The sequence below is a fragment of the Pelodiscus sinensis genome, chromosome 1 (assembly GCF_049634645.1).
Source record: "Pelodiscus sinensis isolate JC-2024 chromosome 1, ASM4963464v1, whole genome shotgun sequence".
Taxonomy (NCBI): Eukaryota; Metazoa; Chordata; order Testudines; family Trionychidae; genus Pelodiscus; species Pelodiscus sinensis.
Window position 1 is genome coordinate 97,775,226 of NC_134711.1, and position 20,062 is coordinate 97,795,287.

General features: G+C 42.2%; 1 protein-coding gene across 3 annotated transcripts in view; it reads left to right on the forward strand.

Annotated features, from left to right (window-relative positions):
- Positions 1-6,184, forward strand: part of SLC41A2 (solute carrier family 41 member 2) — a 107,216-nt gene extending 101,032 nt beyond the window's left edge. For all 3 annotated transcript variants that reach the window (XM_075938644.1, XM_006137993.4, XM_075938628.1), the window contains exon 11: positions 3,768-6,184. In XM_075938644.1, coding sequence (XP_075794759.1) covers positions 3,768-3,953 — 186 coding nt within the window. In that variant the 3' untranslated portion in view covers positions 3,954-6,184. The remainder of the gene's footprint in view (positions 1-3,767) is intronic.
- Positions 6,185-20,062: the final 13,878 nt, after the last annotated feature.

A 20,062-nucleotide genomic window follows, 5' to 3' on the forward strand; every position in this document is an offset into this window, starting at 1 on the left:
TTTTAAAAGTCACATTATGCACTACACTTGAAATTTTATTGTGTACACTATTTCTAATTAATCATGTATATTGTGTCACATGAGTAATTAGAAATACTAATTTCTAAGTAATAGCCTCAAAAAGAGTTCTTGCATCATCAAATTGACAAACTGTACAACTATTGTCTATTTAAATTATGGAGTCTTCTGTGTTTAGGGCCTGTAAGAGTATGTTTATGTACAGTATTTCTATAAACAGACCTTTTCTGTCTGTGTTGGAAGAAGGAGCTGACTGAGAGAATCTGACATAATCTTCCAAAGAAAACATCTGCTTTTAAATATATTTGTTTGGGTTCCAGTATACACACCTAACACATGCATAATTAGATTAAACTACAGAGTTGTCTATTGAGAAGATGTGTTTATCTAAATAAGTTATGCATATTTCATGAATAGAAAAAAGAGAGAATGGTAACTTTTTAAAAAATTCACAAGTTTAGATTTAAAATACGTATCTGTAGTGTAAAGCATGATTTTTTTAATTTGTAAAAAAATTGTTGAATGGAAGTTTTAGTGTGTGCAATCATTGTAGTATATTTAACATGATTTCCCTCCCCCCCCCCCCAAAACCAATCAACCCACTTACTCTCCAAGTTATGCATTGTGGTGGTTTGCTATTTTGATATTAATTAATCCTCAAAATGTCATTGTTTCTTACATATTCATTGAAAACATAATTGCACTGTAGAACAAGGTACTAGGAAAGGGCACTAGTGTTGTGGACACAGAAGAAACAGTTTTGGTTATTGGAAATTAGGAGGTAGTTAAGACTTTGGGTACTAGGAAGAGGATGCTTCTTATCTTTCCTTCTATAGGGCATATCACATGGGATCCCACAGGGATCAATTCAGGGTCTGATGTGGTTCAGTATCTTCATCAATGATTTATATAATTTCATAGAGAGTACACGTACAGAGTTTGTTCATGGTACCAAGCTGGGGGAGTTGCAGTTGCTTTGGAGGATAGGATTAAAATTTGAAATAATCTTAACAAACTGAAGAAATGGTCTAAAGTAAATAGGTTGAAATTCATTAAGGACAAATGCAAAGTACTCCATTTAGGAATTTGCACACATGCAACACAGGAAATGACTGTGGGAAGGATTACTGTGGAAAGGAATCTGAGGTCATAGTGGATCACAAGCTAAATATGAGTCAACCGTGTAACACCATTGCAAAAAAAACCAACAACCAAACAAACAAAAAGTAAACGTTCTGGGAGGTATTTGCAGGAGTATTGTAAGCAAGACATGAGAAGTAATTCTTCTGTTCTACACTGTACTGATTAGACCTCAGCTGGAGTTTTGTGTCCAGTTCTGGTTACCACATTTCAGGAAAGATGTAGACAAATTGGAGGAAGTCTATAAGAGAAACAAAAATGATTACAGATCTAGAAAACATGACCTATGAGAGAAGATTGAAAAAATTAAGTTTGTTTAGTCTGGAGAAGAGAATACTGAAGGGAAATGTAATAGTTTTCAAGTACATAAAAGGTTGTTACAAGTAGAAGGAGGGTAAATTGTTTTCATTAATCTCTAAGGATAGGACAAGGAAGAATGTGCTTAAATTGCAGTAAGAGCAGTTTATGTTGGACATGAGAAAAAAAATTCCTAACTATCAGTGTAGTTAAACACTGAAATAAATTTCCTAGGGAGGTTGTGGAATTTCCATCATAGAAGATTTTTAAGTGCAGGTTAGACAAACACCTATCAGGGATGGTCTAGATCAGGACTACAGGCAGTCCCCGGGTTACGTACAAGATAGGGACTGTAGGTTTGTTCTTAAGTTGAATCTGTATGTAAGGCAGAACTGGCATCAGCCGCTGCTGAAACTGATCAGTTTCAACAGCCGCTGAATCTGGACACCAGTTCCACTTACATACAGATTCAACATAAGAATCCCAGGCGTCCCCAAGTCAGCTGCTGCTGAAACTGATCAGCAGCTGATTCCAGGAAGCCCAGGTCAGTTTCAGCAGCGGCTGACTTTGGGACGCCTGGGGCAGAGCAGCTCGGATGCTGCTGGCTTGGTCCAGTAGCGCGGCCGCTCCTCGGCGCTACTGGACCAACCCAGCAGCACCCCAGCTGCTCTGCCCCAGGCATCCTGATTCAGCCACTGCTGAAACTGATCAGCAGCTGAATCAGGATGCCTGGGGCAGAGCAGCTGGGGTGCTGCCGGGTTGGTCCAGTAGCGCCAAGGAGCGGTGCTGCGGGACCAACCGGCAGTGCCCCACCTGCTCTACCACAGGCCCCCGGCTTTGCTCCACGTCTCCCTGGTCTGCTGGGGGGGCACTAGCTGCGTCCCCCCCCCCCCAGAAGACCAGGGAGACGTGGAGCAAAGCGGCGGAGGACCCGGGCCGAACCGTGGCTCTTCCAGATCAGCGCCGCGGTCCAGATCAGCTGGAAGCGGCGCGGGTCTGGCCCGGGTGCTCCGCCGCTCAGCTCAGCGTCTCCCTGGTCTGCAGACCAGGGAGACGCTGAACAGAGCGGCGGAGCACCCGGCCGGACCCGCGGCGCTTTCAGCTGATCTGGAAGTGGCCGCGGGTCCGGCCCTGGGTGCTCCGCCGCTCTGTTCAGCGTCTCCCTGGTCTGCAGACCAGGGAGACGCTGAACAGAGCGGCGGAGCACCCGGCCGGACCCGCGGAGCTTCCAGCTGATCTGGAAGCGGCCGCGGGTCCGGCCCCCGGTGCTCCCCCACTTTGCTCCCGTCTCCCTGGTCTGCTGGCTCCGCCAGAAGACCAGGGAGACGGGGAGCAGCTTTTCTCGCCCCGGAGAAGGCGGGCGGCGGGACCAGGCGTCCCGCTGCTCCAGTTCTCCGGGGCGAGGAATCCCCGTTCGTAACTGCGGATCCGACATAAGTTCAACATGCAGCCCGCAGCCCACAGCCCATTTGTTTGCGGCCCACAGTGCAGTTTGGGTTTATATGTGTTTTAGTAGTTAAATTTCTGAACTCTTGTGAAGCCAAAATAAAAAAGTAGTCAATATAATGGTCTTCTGATGATATGCATTTTAGTAGTTACATTCCTGGACTGTCATTGCTCATTAAAAGTGCTGTCATATGGGTAGAAATCGGGTAAATATTGCATTTTATTAATATCAGCAGAACTGACTTAAACAGGGCCTGTGTGTTGTGTAGTCTTGCCTTAATTTTTGTATTCATGCTGGTCAGTGTGAAAGAAGCTATTTGCATATATTTGCACATATATGCAACCACACTTAAGTTGCGGCCCTTGGCATGTGCTGTGAGTATCATTGTGGCCCCTGGGGCTTCCAAAGTTGAGTAGCCCTGGTCTAGATAATATTTAGTTCTTATATGAGTGCAAGACACTGAACTAGATAACCTCTTGAGGTCCCTTTTGGTCCTACAATTCTATGATTCCACCTTTTTAAACAAGGGTGAAAGTAATCTGGAGTTTGTGGGGAGAGGGGTTTGAATTCCTCTTTCTTCACTCCAGCAAGGCATTAACTGGCCTCAATGTCTACCTTTACACCCAACAATACAACATAGAATGACTTTAAATGGTACTGAGCATCCACCTCCTCCTGCTGAAGTGTAGCGTGCATCTCAGATGCTCAGCACATCTTAGAAATCAGGCCTATTAGCCTAATATTTCTGCTAAAATAATCAGCAGTGAAATAGATCAAAGTTAACATTTAAGGTGAGATTGTCAAAAGTGCTCTAACTCTGCTCCCACTGACTTTGGTTTATCTTTTATTTAATGTTCTGCCATAGGTGTTTACTTTGTTATGGATTGCTGACTGGATGGTGCACCACTTCTGGAAAAAAGGAAAAGATCCCGACAGTTTTTCTATCCCTTATCTTACTGCGTTGGGAGATCTGCTTGGAACTGCCTTATTAGCTATGAGTTTTCACTTTCTGTGGCTCATTGGGGATAGAGATGGGGATGTTGGAGACTAAACATTCAGGTGGACATATTAATTGTTCCCAGTATATTCGGAAAAAATAGGAGACAACCATTCCAGTTGAAGGATTTCAAAAACAATTTTCTATTTAGTATAGGTAATTAAGGTGGCACAGGAATGATTTTATGGCCTTAATTTTTTTAAATAAATGGAACAGGAATGATTTTATCTGATTTTTACTCTGAAGATGGAGACTGTTTCCATTTGAAAACATCTGATCAGAGACAATGAAGTATAGACTGACTGTTTGCCAGCTATTTTGTATTAGGAAAAAATGGAGTATTTAAAAAATGAAAATCATGAAATATCATATAAACTAGAACTGTCTTTAATTGACAATAAATGCAAGGTCAAGAAGAGAGATGAAAACAGATCCATGGCTTATTTTGTCTTTTTTGTCCTCCTTGGGTGCATCTTTCAAGTCACAATACAAAAAGGTTTTACTGAGTCAAAATAATTTCCTTCTCACAGACACTTAATTGATGTGCTCCTAACCTTCGCATTTTTAGGATTTCTTCAGTTGCCACAGGTTGTACATCAATAATAATTATTGTTATGATATGGGCCCTCATTTCTCAATATTTTGACACATGCTTAACTTTATGCACATACAGAGGAACTACTGGCATGTGTACAGTTAAGCACTTAGGGTGCATCTACACAGCACCCTTAGCTCGAAATAAGCTATGCAATTTGTGCTACGCAAATTGCATAGTTTACTTTGAGTGCACTTTGAAATAGCTTATTTTGTAATTTGGTGCTGCCTACAAAATAACTCGCTATTCTGAAGTGCCCCTTAATCGTTGTGGAATGAGGGTTACCGGGATGTTGGAATAAGCCATCCGTTATTTCAAAATCTATTTCAAAATAATGGGCTGCTTCAGTAGACACAGAATAGCTATTTTATGGTACTTCCAGCATCCCGAAATAGCTCCACAATATAGACATACCCTAGAGAAATATTTGGATGATTGGGCCCTTCCACTATGTAGCAAGAGAAGCAACCTATTTCTTTTGCCCCTGTATCTTCCTAAACCAGTGGTCCAAGCAACATGTTTAGCATGATGCTGCACTTACCTATAAATGAGGATAAGGTTTCTGTGGAAAAATGTATTTTTAATTGGCAACTGGAGAAGCTTCTAGTATTAATATAAAAAGTACTGTTATGACATTAAGGTTGTGTCAGTATTCTATTATAATAATTTTTTCAGGTGTTTGGTTCAGTTGTAAATATTTACCCAAATTAAAACTTAGGAAGGAGGGGGTTACAAGATTATGTTGCTTCTTTTTCAATTTTTAAAAATGCATTTGGACTGTTTGAAAGTTTGTTAACTTTTAAATATATAGGACCAGATTGTGCCAGGAACTTTTAGCAGAAATCAACATTTTTGTCAATAAGGATTTCTATTTAAAAATTGTGGCAGAATATAGTCTGTAGAGAAAGAAATTACTGGCTGAATGCTCTTTATATTTGTTTAACTCAAAGCTTAAAACTTGAAGTTTGGCAAGTGATTAGTCTAATGATATTTTGAAAAAATATATTAAATTGTCCAGGTAATATTTTGAAAATTGGCTACAATTCAAGCACACACATGTTTCTAAAATTTAAAAATCCTAAATACATAAAAAGTCTAATTACATAATTACATTAATCATTCTGATTAATTGTGTAAATATTATAACCAAAAGTTTAATTTTAGGCCTCCAAATTTGAGACATCTACATCTACATTAAATTCTAAATCAGTATTTATCCTTATCCTGCAAACATTTATTCATGTGATTTTTATACATATGAGTAGTCTCTCTGAATTTAACGGAACTACTCAAATTCACAAAGTTACATTTGAGCATAAGTTTTTACAGAATTGAAACATTAGACACTTAAAAAGTTAGCTTGCAAAGCTGCTGAGCTCTCTAATCTTCATGGGAAAACAGGATGTTTGCAACTCCAAAAATCAAGCCAGTTCTTTGGGTACCTGGACATGGATTTGTATGCCTAACTTTAGGCAATCTCATTTGAAAATGTTTACTTAAGGTTTTTCTTAAAATTATGACTATATATTGACAGATCAGAGAGGATCATAATACTGTAGCCTTCTGTTTATGTAAAGTAAGGATTAATATCACTTTAAGTTTTGTTTTTTGATAGCTTGTATTAACGTTATTTAAATTAGTTTATTGTAATATATATTGTGAAAATATTATTAAATAGTTTTAAAACAGGATGGCTATAACTCAGTTTGTTTGACTTCTTTAAAATACTGTTTTTATGCTATGTTGTAGATCAGGGGTTCCCAAACTTTTTGACACGGGGACCAGTAAATCCATTCATGAGCTTTCGGAGGACCAGTAACATTCATTTGCATATTTTCATATTCATTAAGCAAATGACGAATATGCAAATACGTTGGTTTTGGTCCTCCCAAAGCCCCCAGGGCCAGCTTTAGCAAAGCTTTTGATACGGCCACCTACAACATTCTTACTAGCAAGTTAAGGGAATATGGATTGTAAAAATGGACTGTAATCTAATAAAACCCTGCACCCTGTATTGAAAAGGGGCTCATTTATTTTCAGAAAGCTGACACCATCTTTGGAATTTTTTATCCATATTCTCATTCCAGATGGTGAATGCACTAGGTTCCCTCCATTCTGACACATTATAGTGCCTTTAAACTTCACTGTCAGCAGTGGGGATATTTAAAAGGCACTGCTTTTAAATTTTTATTCAGGATCTGCGTGTGCCCTGAACTGTCCCGCTCCCCGCTGGCCGATTCTCTCCCCCCTCCCCTTCTCCTTCTGCCCTGGGCCAGCCCCACGGTTCCCGCCAGCTGATTCTCTCCCAATCTCTCCTGGAAAGCCCTGCTGCCCCCGCCAGCCCTGCTCCTGCCGGCCAATTCCCCAGCCAGCCCCGCGATCTCCCCCAGCCAGCTTCACTGCCCCCACAACCTGGCCAGCCCTGCTTCTGCCAGCCGGTTCCCCTCCCTATCTCCTCCCTGCAGCTCCATTGCCCCGACCCTGCTTCCCTGCGGCCCATATCCAACCTCCCCTTCTCCCTTCACAGCCAGCAATTAGAGCTCACCTGGTAACCCTCACTATGCCTCTGCCGGGAGCCTGAAACATATGGCTGCATCCAACCAGCCTGGCTGAGGGCTTGGGGAACCCGGCGCTGCAGGGGCAGTCCGGGAGCCCGGAACACCCTGGCAGCCACGCTGAGGCCTGGTATTTTTTTCTCGCAGCCCGCTACCAGGCCACGGCCCATAGTTTGGGAAACGCTGTTGTAGATCCAGAAATAATTGCAGAATATAATTCTGGTGGAACTATCTTGTTGTTGAACTACATTGTCATGGCAAACATTTTAAATGGAAGAATTAATGAATTTTAAAATCCTCAATTGAGCTGCAAAGTTCTTTAAATTATAAAAATAGTTTCTTTGCTGCTTTGAGATACTTGAGTGAACAGTACATACATAATATACATTTGTATTGCAGTATTTATTATTTGCTGATAGTATTATCCAAGATATGCTAAGTCTTTTCCAGACAAACAAGAAGGAATGACACCTGCCCTGAAGAGTATTCTATCAAGAAAGACCTAGAGAAGGTATGTCAACACGGCAGCAGGAGTTTTAGTTTGGGGAAAGAGGCCTATGGTAAAAACAGCAATATAAACATTGCAGCTGGCTCTCAGTGGAGGGAGCTGAGTGATGAAAAAAAAATTTTTCAGTGGTTACACATTTACACACAGGGGGAGGAAAGGCAGGAGCTGGCAGCACCAGCTCCCATTTCTCTTTCCCCACTCCCCAGCAGCTGCCTCTGTATCAGAGGCAACAGCATGGGAGGGCAGGCGGCTCCGTGGGAGCTGTCACGTGCAGGGGGCCAGCTTTTGTAAGTATGCAATATGGCTTGTGTATATTGGCTCCCACCTGGCCCCTGCGCTTTTGCCTCTGATACAGGGAGGAGGCAATCGGCTTGGCTCCCACCTGCCCCCTCTAAGGCAGCAACGCGGGGTGGGGAGGAGGCTCTGTGGGAGCCAGCACATGCAGGAAAGCTGGCTTACTCTGCTTCATAAGGGCAGCATGAAAAAAGAAGGTACAATTTTAGTTCTGGTTCTGTTGAGTGGTGTGTTAGAAAACTGAGGGCTTGCAATATCTTGCTATTATATTTGGCCACTCCCTAGGCTGCTATGAGGGAACACAACCTCTCAGTTCACAGGTGTTTTAAGCTTCCAGAGCCTGAATGGAACAAAGCCACTGCCACCCTCTGGGGATCCTGGGGCACAATTTAGGGGTATTCTGTCTGGAACCCTTTCCTGAGGATTGGAACTCACTGTCCTGTTGTCTAGCCTCTGTACTAAGTGCTAGCCCTTCAAACTCCCCCATGGTGTATACACACCCTCTTTTGGAGTTCCACAGAAGGTGAAATCTTTCAGGAAGCACATGATAGCATATCGCACAAAAATGCTTTGCATCAGATGTTAATACCATTGCGGTGCTTCTATAATCTTCCAGAAGACTCTTAGATCAGCTTTCCCAGGGGATCAGTGACCTCTAGCAGGTTACTTTGTTGGCAGGTGACTTCACACCTGATAAACCAGTTTGGGATGGAGCCAGTTGATTGTTTACATCTGCTCCATTTCAATGAGAGAGCAATCGAGATTTAACAAGCTGCTCTTATCTGACCTGTACCAGTACCCTGCTGGAATTTCAATCCAACATAGAGGAAAAGAGCCACGAAAGAAATCCCATGGAGATTCAAAATAGAGTTTATAAAGATATATTCAGAGTTCATAATCTCACACAATAAATTGAACAGACAAGTTCCCTAAATCATCACACAAACTTTCTATGTAACCATAACTCAATAACTGTCAGGTATTTTTTAAAAAATAAGGTTTTCTCATAAGTACTTTCTTTTTTTAAGGAATTTAATACAAGTCTCTTTTCCACAACTACTTGACTCCCAGATATATCTCCTACTTCACCTGTTCCTCTCACCTGGCATGCAGAAAACACAGATGTAAATCTGTCTGTCCTTTCCCCTCTTTCATTTTACTGACTGCTTACATAGCATCTCACTGCTTTGCTCTTGGTAGATACTGCAGGTTATTACAGGTTGGTGGAGGGAATGGTTGCAGGGTTGAGCAAAAGGGAATCTATCCCAAGATTGAGCATTTCATGGATATCCAGAGAATTGTGCCAAGCCCTATATACTTCATTTAACAGAGTATGTGTGTAGCTATAAAGGTACACAGATCTTTTATTTTCTAATTGTATTTTATTTTGCAAAAGAAAAAATTAAAGTGGAATATTTCCCCCTTCAGGTTACTTTCCTGTTGAGTTCTACAGTTCCCCTAAAGTACTTGAAGTTACAGGTGTTTGTAGCTAGAGAGATTATTATCCTAGCAGATTGTAATGGTGCAATAACTGAGTAGTAAGCCTCAGTCAAAAAAGCGAGTCCCCCTTGTTTTCTTTATTTGTAAGGCAGTAAGATTCTCCTTCTAAATGTCTGTCTATATTCAGACATTTTGGTTACTCACCTAAAACCCAGTATCAGTCAGCTATTCATTTTACTCAAATAGCTAAGTGTGTTTAGTATCCTCTGGGCAAGCTTTTTTTTATTCTAGTCTTTCATATCCACGGATCAGATTACCAGGACCTATTTGTTTCTGCTGACAGAATCAGAAGCACAGCTGTCTACTCTCAGCCTCACAAACCTTGGATAGGAGTGACACAGCTGTATTTCCTTAACTACTCCTAGTGGCCTACATCTTTTCTCTATATCTAAATTATTCTTAGTTTAAAAAATAGGTGGGTGGGTGTTGAACTGATGTGAGTATCACTTGGAGCTCTGAAAGGTCTGAACCTTTTTGTCATGTAATATAGAATCTTGATCTTGGTAAGTAAAGGGAAAATATTTTCTTTTAAAATGTATTTAGCTATAGTTTTACATATATAAACTCAGAAGTAGATTAAGGGAGATATGTCTTTAAAAAGTTTTAAAGCTTATCATTAAATACTTTTGAGGAATTGAATTATTATTTATGATAACAGTATTAACTTTGTAATTACCTAGTTGGGTCAGTTCCATGTAACATGCTACACTGAGATGGATTTTATGTTTGACTTAGTTAGAATAGCCATCTTCTTAGGTATGGGCTTTGTTTTTACTTCATTATGTTTTGTTTTATTATATCCCCTTATTTTCTCTTCCATACTGCTAATAAAATATTGTCCCATCTTTTGAAGTTAGTGTATTTAAAAGTATGAAAAGAGATTTTCTAGCTTTCATGTCGCTTCAGTACTTAGAACAAGCTGAATCTCTGCTTCAAGGATTAAAACTGCCACCATAGTTTGTATAGGCTTGCGGCCCAAAATGGTGGACAGATTCTAAATCTAGATGTATATGTTGTTTAATCTAAATCTGGAAGATATATTGTATTAATTTAAATGAAATAAATGGGCTAAAGGTATTAATGTAAGCCTGTCCATTGTCAGTGTCTGAAATTCAGCATCATTAAACAAGGTCCAGGAATTTTTATATAGAGATCCCAGCCTGCTAAATGTCATGGCGAACACACTATTGAAAATCCTTTGTATGTTTTATTAAAGATACAAAGGAAGGAAAATCAGTTAAAGCATTTGAAATGCAAAACATTAAGGATATCCTGTTAACAACATCCCTTTTTTATGAGAAAAAAACCTTTTGACATTCCTCTATATGGAATCAAAGATAGTTATACCTGTCCTTTCAGGTAAAAGACAATAAATTAGTTGATGTGAACTGGAGTTGTTGCTGCCAATTTTGCTTCATCTGAGGTGGTGTTTGGGATTCTGCTAAAGCTGATAGAAACGGCGATTTTATCTGGAATCCTCTCTCTGGCCTGGTCTGGTCAGGACATCTCTTAGGGTCAGAAGGCCCAAGTTCTCATGAAACAGTGAGAGTGACAGGCATGGTTGCAAAGCTCACTCCAGTAGTTTTTGCCAGGTCTCCACTTCTTTTTCCCCAAAGTCTCTTTCTTTCAGAACCCAAAAAGGAAGTGATGGATGGAATAGCCCATCTGCTCATTATTTTGTCCACCAGTTAGGCCTAATATCTGACACATCAATTTTCATTCATTTATTTCTAGTCCCACATCTGTTTTTTATCAATCATTATTTCAATATATAGTCCTTGAAACATATTAGTAGGTTCTTTTTGCTTTGACTAACTCAGTTTTTCTGTCTCTTTTTCTTGTCACATCAAAATTTGTAGGATATTGTGACATCTTATGGACTTTCACATACTTTATATGGTTCAGTTCACAATTAGAATAAATTTGTATTACGACAGATAGTAACTGGTTCCCTATAATTAACAGTTTCAAATATAGCATCTGGATGCATGTGTATGAGAATTCTGAAATGGAATTATATAGAAAAAATGCTGTTACAAAGAAGAGAGAGCATGTCACTGAAGATAGGAAAAATTGACAGCACCCCATTATTGAATAACTATATGGTTCAAAAATGACAGCGGTAGTTTTAGACAATAGCAAGTGTTATATGTTTGTTAGCAATGCAAAGTGTGGTGAAATGACTGCTTCTTTTTTCTGGGGTTATGTAATTAATGATTTTTTGGTTTTATAAACATGATTGAGTTCTTACACTTCTGATCAAAACTAGCGTTTGCTCTCCAAGTGTCCTTTTGATTAGCACTTAGCTTTCTGAACATGTATGGGTAACTATAAATCACTCTTCCATATTTATAAGTGGTGGATGCAAGATTTTAATCAGAAATGGTGCATTTCTGCATGAGGAGTTCTGTCTAAAGATCATGGAAATCTTTTCATGGATTTTTAAATGGGTTTTGGATCAGTCTGATACTGTTCTGCACTGATGTTCCAGGGACTGTAAGATACAAGTGCAGCATGTAGACAGAGGTATCTAAAATTTTTGATGCAAGCTCAAGAGGTGTAATGTACCCCAGAATAATTCAGTGATATTAGTAAAAGATGACAACTAGATGTGCAGAGAGGGCAGTGGACAGCAAAGGCATGAACATAGAACAGAACTGGATGGAGTTTAGATGCCCTGCAATAGGCAATTTGATTTCTGTTTTCATGTCACAGCCTGTTGGCAGCCTCCTTTATGAGGAGGGGATTGGAGTTTAGAATGCACTGTGCTTATGGCCCTTTTTGTGAATTTGGTCTTATAATTGAAAATTAATTCCTCCTTTATTTAACTTGCCCAAACCTATATTTGTATATTTGGGGAGGGGAGCGGGGAGTGATTTCTGGCTTGGGGAATATCCTCTGCAATGGTTAACAGTATCAAGCCCCTCAAGTCCAGACAGTTCAGGAAAATATTTTGCTTGGGATTTTTATTTATTTATTTAATAATATTTTTGCTCCTGAATGGGCTCCTGAATGACATTCTTGTCAGGTATGTAAGATAGTAATTGACTTTCTTTGTCTTGAAAAGTTATATTTTTAAGTGCTATACTAAACATTCTGTTGTTGATCTGGGATCCTAAACATGAATCTAAAATGTTTAAATAATCTGGAGGCATTAGATGTCCTAAATGTGTGTATTTGGGAGGTAGTCTGATTTGCAATCATTCATTAGGTTATTTCCCCACTTAATCAGCATCGTTATAGGCACTACCAGAATACAAAGATATCCAGTCACATACTGGGACCTCACTATGTGCAGACTGTATGCACATAACATAAAAAATGCTGGTTCCTACTCTAGAGAGCTTACATGTGCCACAATGCAAATGCTGGACAGTAAAGAACCTTTTCAATCCAATGTATTAAAATACTTTGTGTCACAACAAACTTTCAGAAGTGCCTCAAATATTCATAGTGTATTCATTGCCAGTTAAATGTCCTAATACTTGTAATGGGTAGGCATACTAATAGCAGTGCTCATTACCTAACTAAATATTGAGTGTGTGCTCTTTATGTCCTGGAGTTGTTATATTCCAAGATTTTTATCGTAAAGAAGCATATCTGCTCTACATTAAGTTTAGGAAATGCACATCCCTGGGAAATGTGCATATCATATTGTAAGGGTCTGAAATACCATCTGTGATTAGGGATGTTAAATATAGGTTAACTGAATAGTTGATTAACCTCATGAATTCTTATGTTAGTTGATTATTCTATAGTCCTCGGGGGCAGGGCTGGCAGCCAGTGCAGTCTGGCCCCACTTATGAGGAGCCCTCTGCCACTCCTTTGTATCAGAGGCAGCAGCGCGGGGTGCCAGGTGGGAGCTGATACGCAAGGGGAGCCTGTTTAAAAACCAGAGGCGGCAGCAGCAGCGCAGCGTGGCAGCAGCCCCTGTCCAGGGGAGGGGCTGAGCTCCTGGACCCAGCGCGAGCTGGAAGTGAGCCAGGCTTCCTGTCTTCCTGACTTTTAATATGCTTTAAATGCAGAACCTCAGCGGGGCGAGGTCCTGGACCTGGCACAAGCCGGGACTGAGCCGGGCTGCTATCCAGTCTGCTAAAAATTTACTGGCAAAGGGGAGGGAGAATGCGTGTAATCTATAGCACTAACTTATAAGCTTTTGCTTATTGATTAATCAACTACACTATTACATCCCTAGCTGTGATTTGAACAATAACTATCAATTACTACTTGTTCAAATTGCACACATTTTTGAAAAATATCAAGCAAAAATAAGCCCAGAAGAGAGCCTGAGGATTGTTTTATTCACTTTTTGACAAAGCTACTAGAACTAACTGTCCCTTTTGGTCTTGGCCGTTACTATCCTTTTTGCATAATCTGTATTAGGTTGCATATGGAAGGAAAATATTAGGAATGCCACTAGGACTGTGTTATGCAAATTATTGTTGAAAACCTCAACAGCACATGCTGAGAAACAGAAATTGAAAGCCCTGGTAGCTAGGTTGAACATACTAGAGCCATTTATTGATATTTATGAGAATAAATGTGTGTGTGGCATGTTTGTGATGAGCTGTAATTGTAAATTACTTTTAAAACAAGAAATTTAATACTTATGATTTTTAAAATAAAAATCCTTTTTTTTTTTTTTAAATCATTAATTTTTATCCACTCTGGTCCTGTGGTACCTTAGAGAGTAACAGATTTATTAGGGCATAAGCTTTCTTGGGTAAAATCCGGTATTATTCATCTGATGAAGTGGGTTTTATCCACAAAAGCTTATGCCCTGTTAAATCTGTTAGTCTCTATGCCTAGGTCTACACTAGACCAGGCAGATCATCTTAAAGTACACCATCCAGCTACTCAAAATGCATAGCAGGATTCGGCTTATCTTAAGCTGAGCCTCCTCAGCATCTATGCCCAGAGGCAGGGAGACACTGCATCGGGGGTGTGCGGAGTCGGAGTTCCTCGGAGAAGTGCTCCTGAGCCAGGGGCCTGGCCCAGGTCACTAGCACACACCGCAGCTGCTTGCTCGCTCAAGGGGGAGACCTGCAGCATGGCTCCCAAGCACTCAGGCCGGACCAGGCCAGGCCACACAGATCAAAGTCACATGGTAGGCTCGTGGGCCGGACAGGCTGGGGGTGGGGCCCAGAGGCAGGCGGATGCTGGTTCAGGGGACATGCAGGGATGGAGCCACCCCAACCTGTATTTCATGGATCAGTCATGTGGTCAGGGTTCCTGGGGATGCAGAGTGATGTGATGATATCACTTTGCTGTCCCACAGAAAAAGTTTTATATATATATGAGAGAGAGAGAGAGAGATCCTGTGCCTTGCACAAAGCCACTTGGCACTGAGGAGGAGGAATGGAATTCTCCACCTTAAGCAGCTGACCACCTCCACAGCCACTAGTACTATAGATTCAAGGGAGAGGCATTCATGCCTCCCCTGTTGCTGGTATGAAGTCACTGGAATATGTGTCACTCTGGTGTCCTCTCTATACACAGCTATGAAACAAGCACTCCTGTGCAGTTATGCTGTAGCATTGCTTGGGCTTTCCTATACTGTCTCCTTTCTCATGTGAGAGAGCTACACTGATCCCATTGCTCTCAGGGCTCTCCATACCTTCAAGCACAGGTTCCTGTTGGGTGCAGTGAAAGGTGTTAAAATGTATGCTTGCTGTTTGGGTATTAAAACTGTATTTAAAATATTTATTAAGATACATAAATATTTAAAAGCCTTTTCAACTAGGACACCATTACGCTACATTAATGTTTAATAGCTATATAATATACACTCAGGGTGTGTATTTCAGTTAATACACCTTTTGGAATAATGTGTCGTCTTCTGAACAGTAATGGTAAGAGAAACAGATCTGAGCACTTCTGGCACTCATAAGCCCAACAGCATGTATTTATTTTGTACAAAATGATAATTCAGCTAATCAGATGGCTGGTTGGCCATTATTAACTGAGATCAGCTTTAACAATAATTCAGCCAGTCTAAACTGGCAGTACTGCAGAGCTGCAGTTATTAAGCTAGTCTCTGTGGACCTGACTCTGAGAGGTGTGGGGTAGCTCGTGGGTACATTAGGGCACATGTGGAAAAAGAGGCTATGATAGACTAAGGCACTCAAATGTGTTTTCAGTCAAAGTGAAGCTCTTTACTATGGACCAAATCCTGTAGTTCTTACTCAGGGCCCATTCTTCACTATGCAGGGACATCCCACATAAGGGAAACTGGAGGGAGTTTCTTTTCCCTTAAATTCTTCTGTTTGAAGGGCAAGGCTTGCAGTCCTGTTGATGGGGTTGGGGATCTTGCCTCTAAATCTATAGATCCTATGTACTCCAGATAGGTTCACTGTCTTTTGTCTCCACATTGCTTCAAGCGCCCCCTGGACTGCATGAATCCATTCTACCCTTCCCTCATTCTATTCCCCAGAACTAGTAGCAGTTGATCTATGATAATGGGAGAAGGGTATAGCCCAAGTTACCCTGTGTATTTTGGGAAGAAAAGTTTGGCAGAGCTACAAGCTCTCCATGCCTTCCTCACTTTCAGATCTAGGCTATGTCTTCACTGCAGAGAAAAGTCGGGAAAAAAATACACAAATTGCAAACCACAATTTGCGTATCTTTTTCCATTTTTTTTCCAAAAGAGGCTTTTCCAAAATTTAGCCCATCTACACGGGGCTAAGTTTTTTGAAAAAAACGTCCTCTTTTGGAACATCTCTTATTCCTCTCACCAAGACGAATACTGGGATGCCGAAAGAACACGTCTGCTTTTTCAGAAACTGTTCCAAAAAAGCGGACGCGTTCCTTGGACACGGCAGAGCTTTTTCGGGATACCTCCAGTATTCCGGAAAAGCTCTGTAGTCTAGACATAACCCTAAACATTTGGAGAGGAGCTTCCATGCATTTGGGGTGGAAAAGGGAAAGCACGCCATGGGGTCAGTCTTCTCCATAGCAGCTTGACCACATTTGATTCCTTTAATGGAAAAAATGAGAATCATGAGGCCTTGATGCCTTAGTCAAAATTGCTCCAAATTCATTAGTTTTATCTGAATGTAAAGGCTGTGGGATCAGAGCTAATAGTACAACATTCTTTCTGTGCTACTCCTATAACAGTCATTTGGTAATATGAACTACAGGCAGTCCCCGGGTTACGTACAAGATAGGGACTGTAGGTTTGTTCTTAAGTTGCATCTGTATGTAATTCGGAACTGGCGTCCAGATTCAGCTGCTGCTGAAACTGACCAGCGGCTGACTACAAGAAGCCGGAGGCAGAGTTGCTCTGCCCCGGGATTCCTGGAATCAGCCTCTGATCAGTGTCAACAGGCTGAATCTGGACGCCAGTTCCAACTTACATACAGATTCAACTTAAGAACCCCAGGCGTCCCCAAGTCAGCTGCTGCTGAAACTGATCAGCAGCTGATTCCAGGAAGCCCGGGGCAGAGTAACTCTGCCTTGGGCTTCCTGTAGACAGCGCTGGTCAGTTTCAGCAGCGGCTGACTTGGGGACGCCTGGGGCAGAGCAGCTGGGGTGCTGCTGGGTTGGTCCAGTAGCGCCCAGAGCGGCGCTGCGGGACGGCAGCGCCCCAGCTGCTCTACCACAGGTGTCCGGAGAAAAGCCTGGACTGCTGGGGGGGGGAGGGAGTACTAGCTGCGTCCCCCCTCCCCCCCCCCCGCCCCCAGCAGACCAGGGAGACGCGGACGGGGGACCAAGACGCACCGCGGTCCCGCCGCCCGGGTCCTCCACGGCTTTGCTCCGCATCTCCCTGGTCTGCTGGAGAACAGCAGACCAGGGAGATGGGGAGCAAAGCCGCGGAGCACGCCGGCAGCGGGACAGCCGTGGCGCGTCCGGGCTGTCTGCTGCCCGCGTGCTCCCCGGCTTTGCTCCCCGTCTCCCTGGTCTGGGGAGACGGGGAGCAAAGCCGCGGAGCACGCGGACAGCCTGGACACGCCACGGCTGTTCCGCTGCCGGCATCCTCAGAGGCTTTGCTTCCCGTCTCCCTGGTCTGCTGGTCTCCAGCAGACCAGGGAGACGGGCAGCAAACCCCATTCGTAACTCGGGGACTGCCTGTAGTTACAGAACTCTCCCCTGCTTTTAAAACTTGTTTCATAAAGACATATTACTACATGGTCTCTAATATACCTGCATTATGAATTGTATCGAAAACTCATTGGTAGGCTTTCCTTTTCTGGTGTGGCATGAGGCTCTTAGCTGTAAATATGTTCTTTTCAGCTGGTTTCCTCAGTTGACTGGGGTATGTTTTCAGTATCCTGAATTATCACCACTTATATTTGTGGCTATCCAATTTTTTTATTTTAAAGAGGGCATATAAATGTGGTTGAAAAGTTCTAGTAGAATGTTCTGCTAGCAGACAAGCGAAGCATCCCTCCCCACTGACTGGAAATCACCAGTAACCTGAGAAGAATGTAAGAGCACTTCAGAATTGTGGTGTCATTTTGAGTGTTAATCAGGGGGTGAGGGCAAATACAGCAGGCCAACAGCCACTGTGGGCCCTGAGGCAAGATGTGTGTGTGTGTGTGTGTGTGTGTGTGTGTGTGTGGAGGGGGAGGTGGCTCTTTGCCCCAGAAGGGGCAGGGCCAGAGCAGCCAGCCCTTAGTGCCACCCAGACCATGGCACATTCCCCTCCCCTCAGCCTTCAGAGCCTGGCACAATGCTCGGGCAGAAATTCATAGGGGCCCAGGGTTCCAGCCACTGCTGCAGTGGTAAGGAGCCCTGGTCCTCTTTGATTCGCCAGGCCCTGGGGCAACTGCTCCCTTCCTCCTCCCCTTGCCCACTGTCCGCGGGTCTGGCAAAATGTCAGTAATACTTAGTTTGTCAAAAAATAGTACCTAGTTGGTATCTTTGGTTAGATACACAAGGGCCTGACTTTTGGCTTTTTGTCTAGAGATGCAGAGGATCCATAGCCCCTCATGTTTTCACTTGGGTCTTTGGCAACTATGAAATATCAGGTCCAGAAACTCAGACCCTCAGATGTTACTGTCATTTCCATGGGAGATATGTGCCTAAATGCATTTTGAGAATTGAGGCTTAAGGGTCTTAAGTTGGGCACCCAATGTTCGTTAAAATGTCTTTCAAAATATTAGCCCAGAATACTTAGCCAAGGCCGTGTGGGTATCTGCAGAACAGATACTGAACATGCTTATCAATTGAAGGCATGGCCAGCTCAGCTACTGAGCAGCTGCTGACCTAAGGAAGAGGCATTTGAAAGAGTCTTAATTAGCTAGGGTGACCGTAACCATAGCAAACACCCCCTCCTGCTTCCCCTCTCCCCCCACAAGCTGAAAGACTCTAATTGAGCATAACTTTATACCTGCCATGGAGACATGGAGATATGTTCAGAGCAATGCTGAGCAGAGTGATATAGGGTGTTCTATGTGGATGGGGCCACACTGGGGAACATCCTCTAGAGGGGAAGCTGGAGGCAGGGAGAGGCTAACATGGACCAGAGATGTCGAGGGTAGGTAAGGTAGGGGAGTACCAGACCTGGGGATGTGGGAAATCCAAGTGAGGGGGAAGCCAAAGATGGGGGAGGAGGAGAAACTTGGAGAGGGAATGAAGAGGAAACTCTTTCTAGGGAGCAATGATGGCTTTTTGACAGGGAAGAGAAAGGGAATGAAAGGATTTCATGGGGATTTATGTAAACTAAGTAATGCATATTTAATATATAAATCAGGATATTGCACCTCTGGCATGAAATGTTCAGATTTCCAAACCCACAGACTGAAGAAGTATAGGCAGAACCCTACTGTTGTGATTTCTAGGCCCCTGTAGTAACCATTAGACACACTGCCTACTCTTCGGTCTCAAAATGCTCATTTTCCAATTGATAGTGCTTATAAATTTCTAATACTGGAAAAGACTCAATCAGGTGATCTACAACATGTTCTAAAGGTCAATGCATGATTATTTGCTTCACTGTATGCTGGAATGTTTTCTCTAGTCTAATTTTAAACCATGTAGTGATGATGCTTCCAACACTTCCTATGGGAGACTTTCACAGTCGGTTATTTCTCAGAGCTTGAAGGTTCTCCCATTTCCCCCTTATTAGTCTAGTTTAATTTTCCTCTGTTTTGAATTTCACTCTCTTGCTCCTATGTTTAACCCATATATTGCTAACTTCAATTAAAAAATAATTGGGGAATTCTAATCTTATTTCTCTTAATGAAGATGGGGAGTTAGAAGCATCTGCTGTGGAAGTGATATAGATTGCATATAAAATATTACTGTATATTCTGTAACAGTAATGTATTAATGTTCCATTATTTAGTGTACGATGGGTAAGATGTTATAACCCTCCATCTGACTAAAGCCAAAGGTCTTAATCGTGCATGGTTGCAGAAGTTGGGGGACAAAAAACGCCCCAAAATTCCTATTTGTAGACAGAGCACATTACTATGTGGCTGTACTATGCTTTTCCTGATTTGATTTTTTTTTCCCTGCACTGCTGCACTCTCCTCCGTGTATGTTTTTACAGGACCTAGCACAAGATAGCACTCATGGATTTGGGCTTCTGAGTGCTACACTAATACTATTGTCTAATGGCAACCTGGGAGCCCTCTTCCTAGTTCAACACCCCTAAATTCCCACAGTACAATGTTAGTTTGTAATCACCACTACAGTGTGGTATAGTGGATAAACTATATGGCTTAAAACCACTGATCGCTCAAATCCAAGTAACATAGATGGTTTT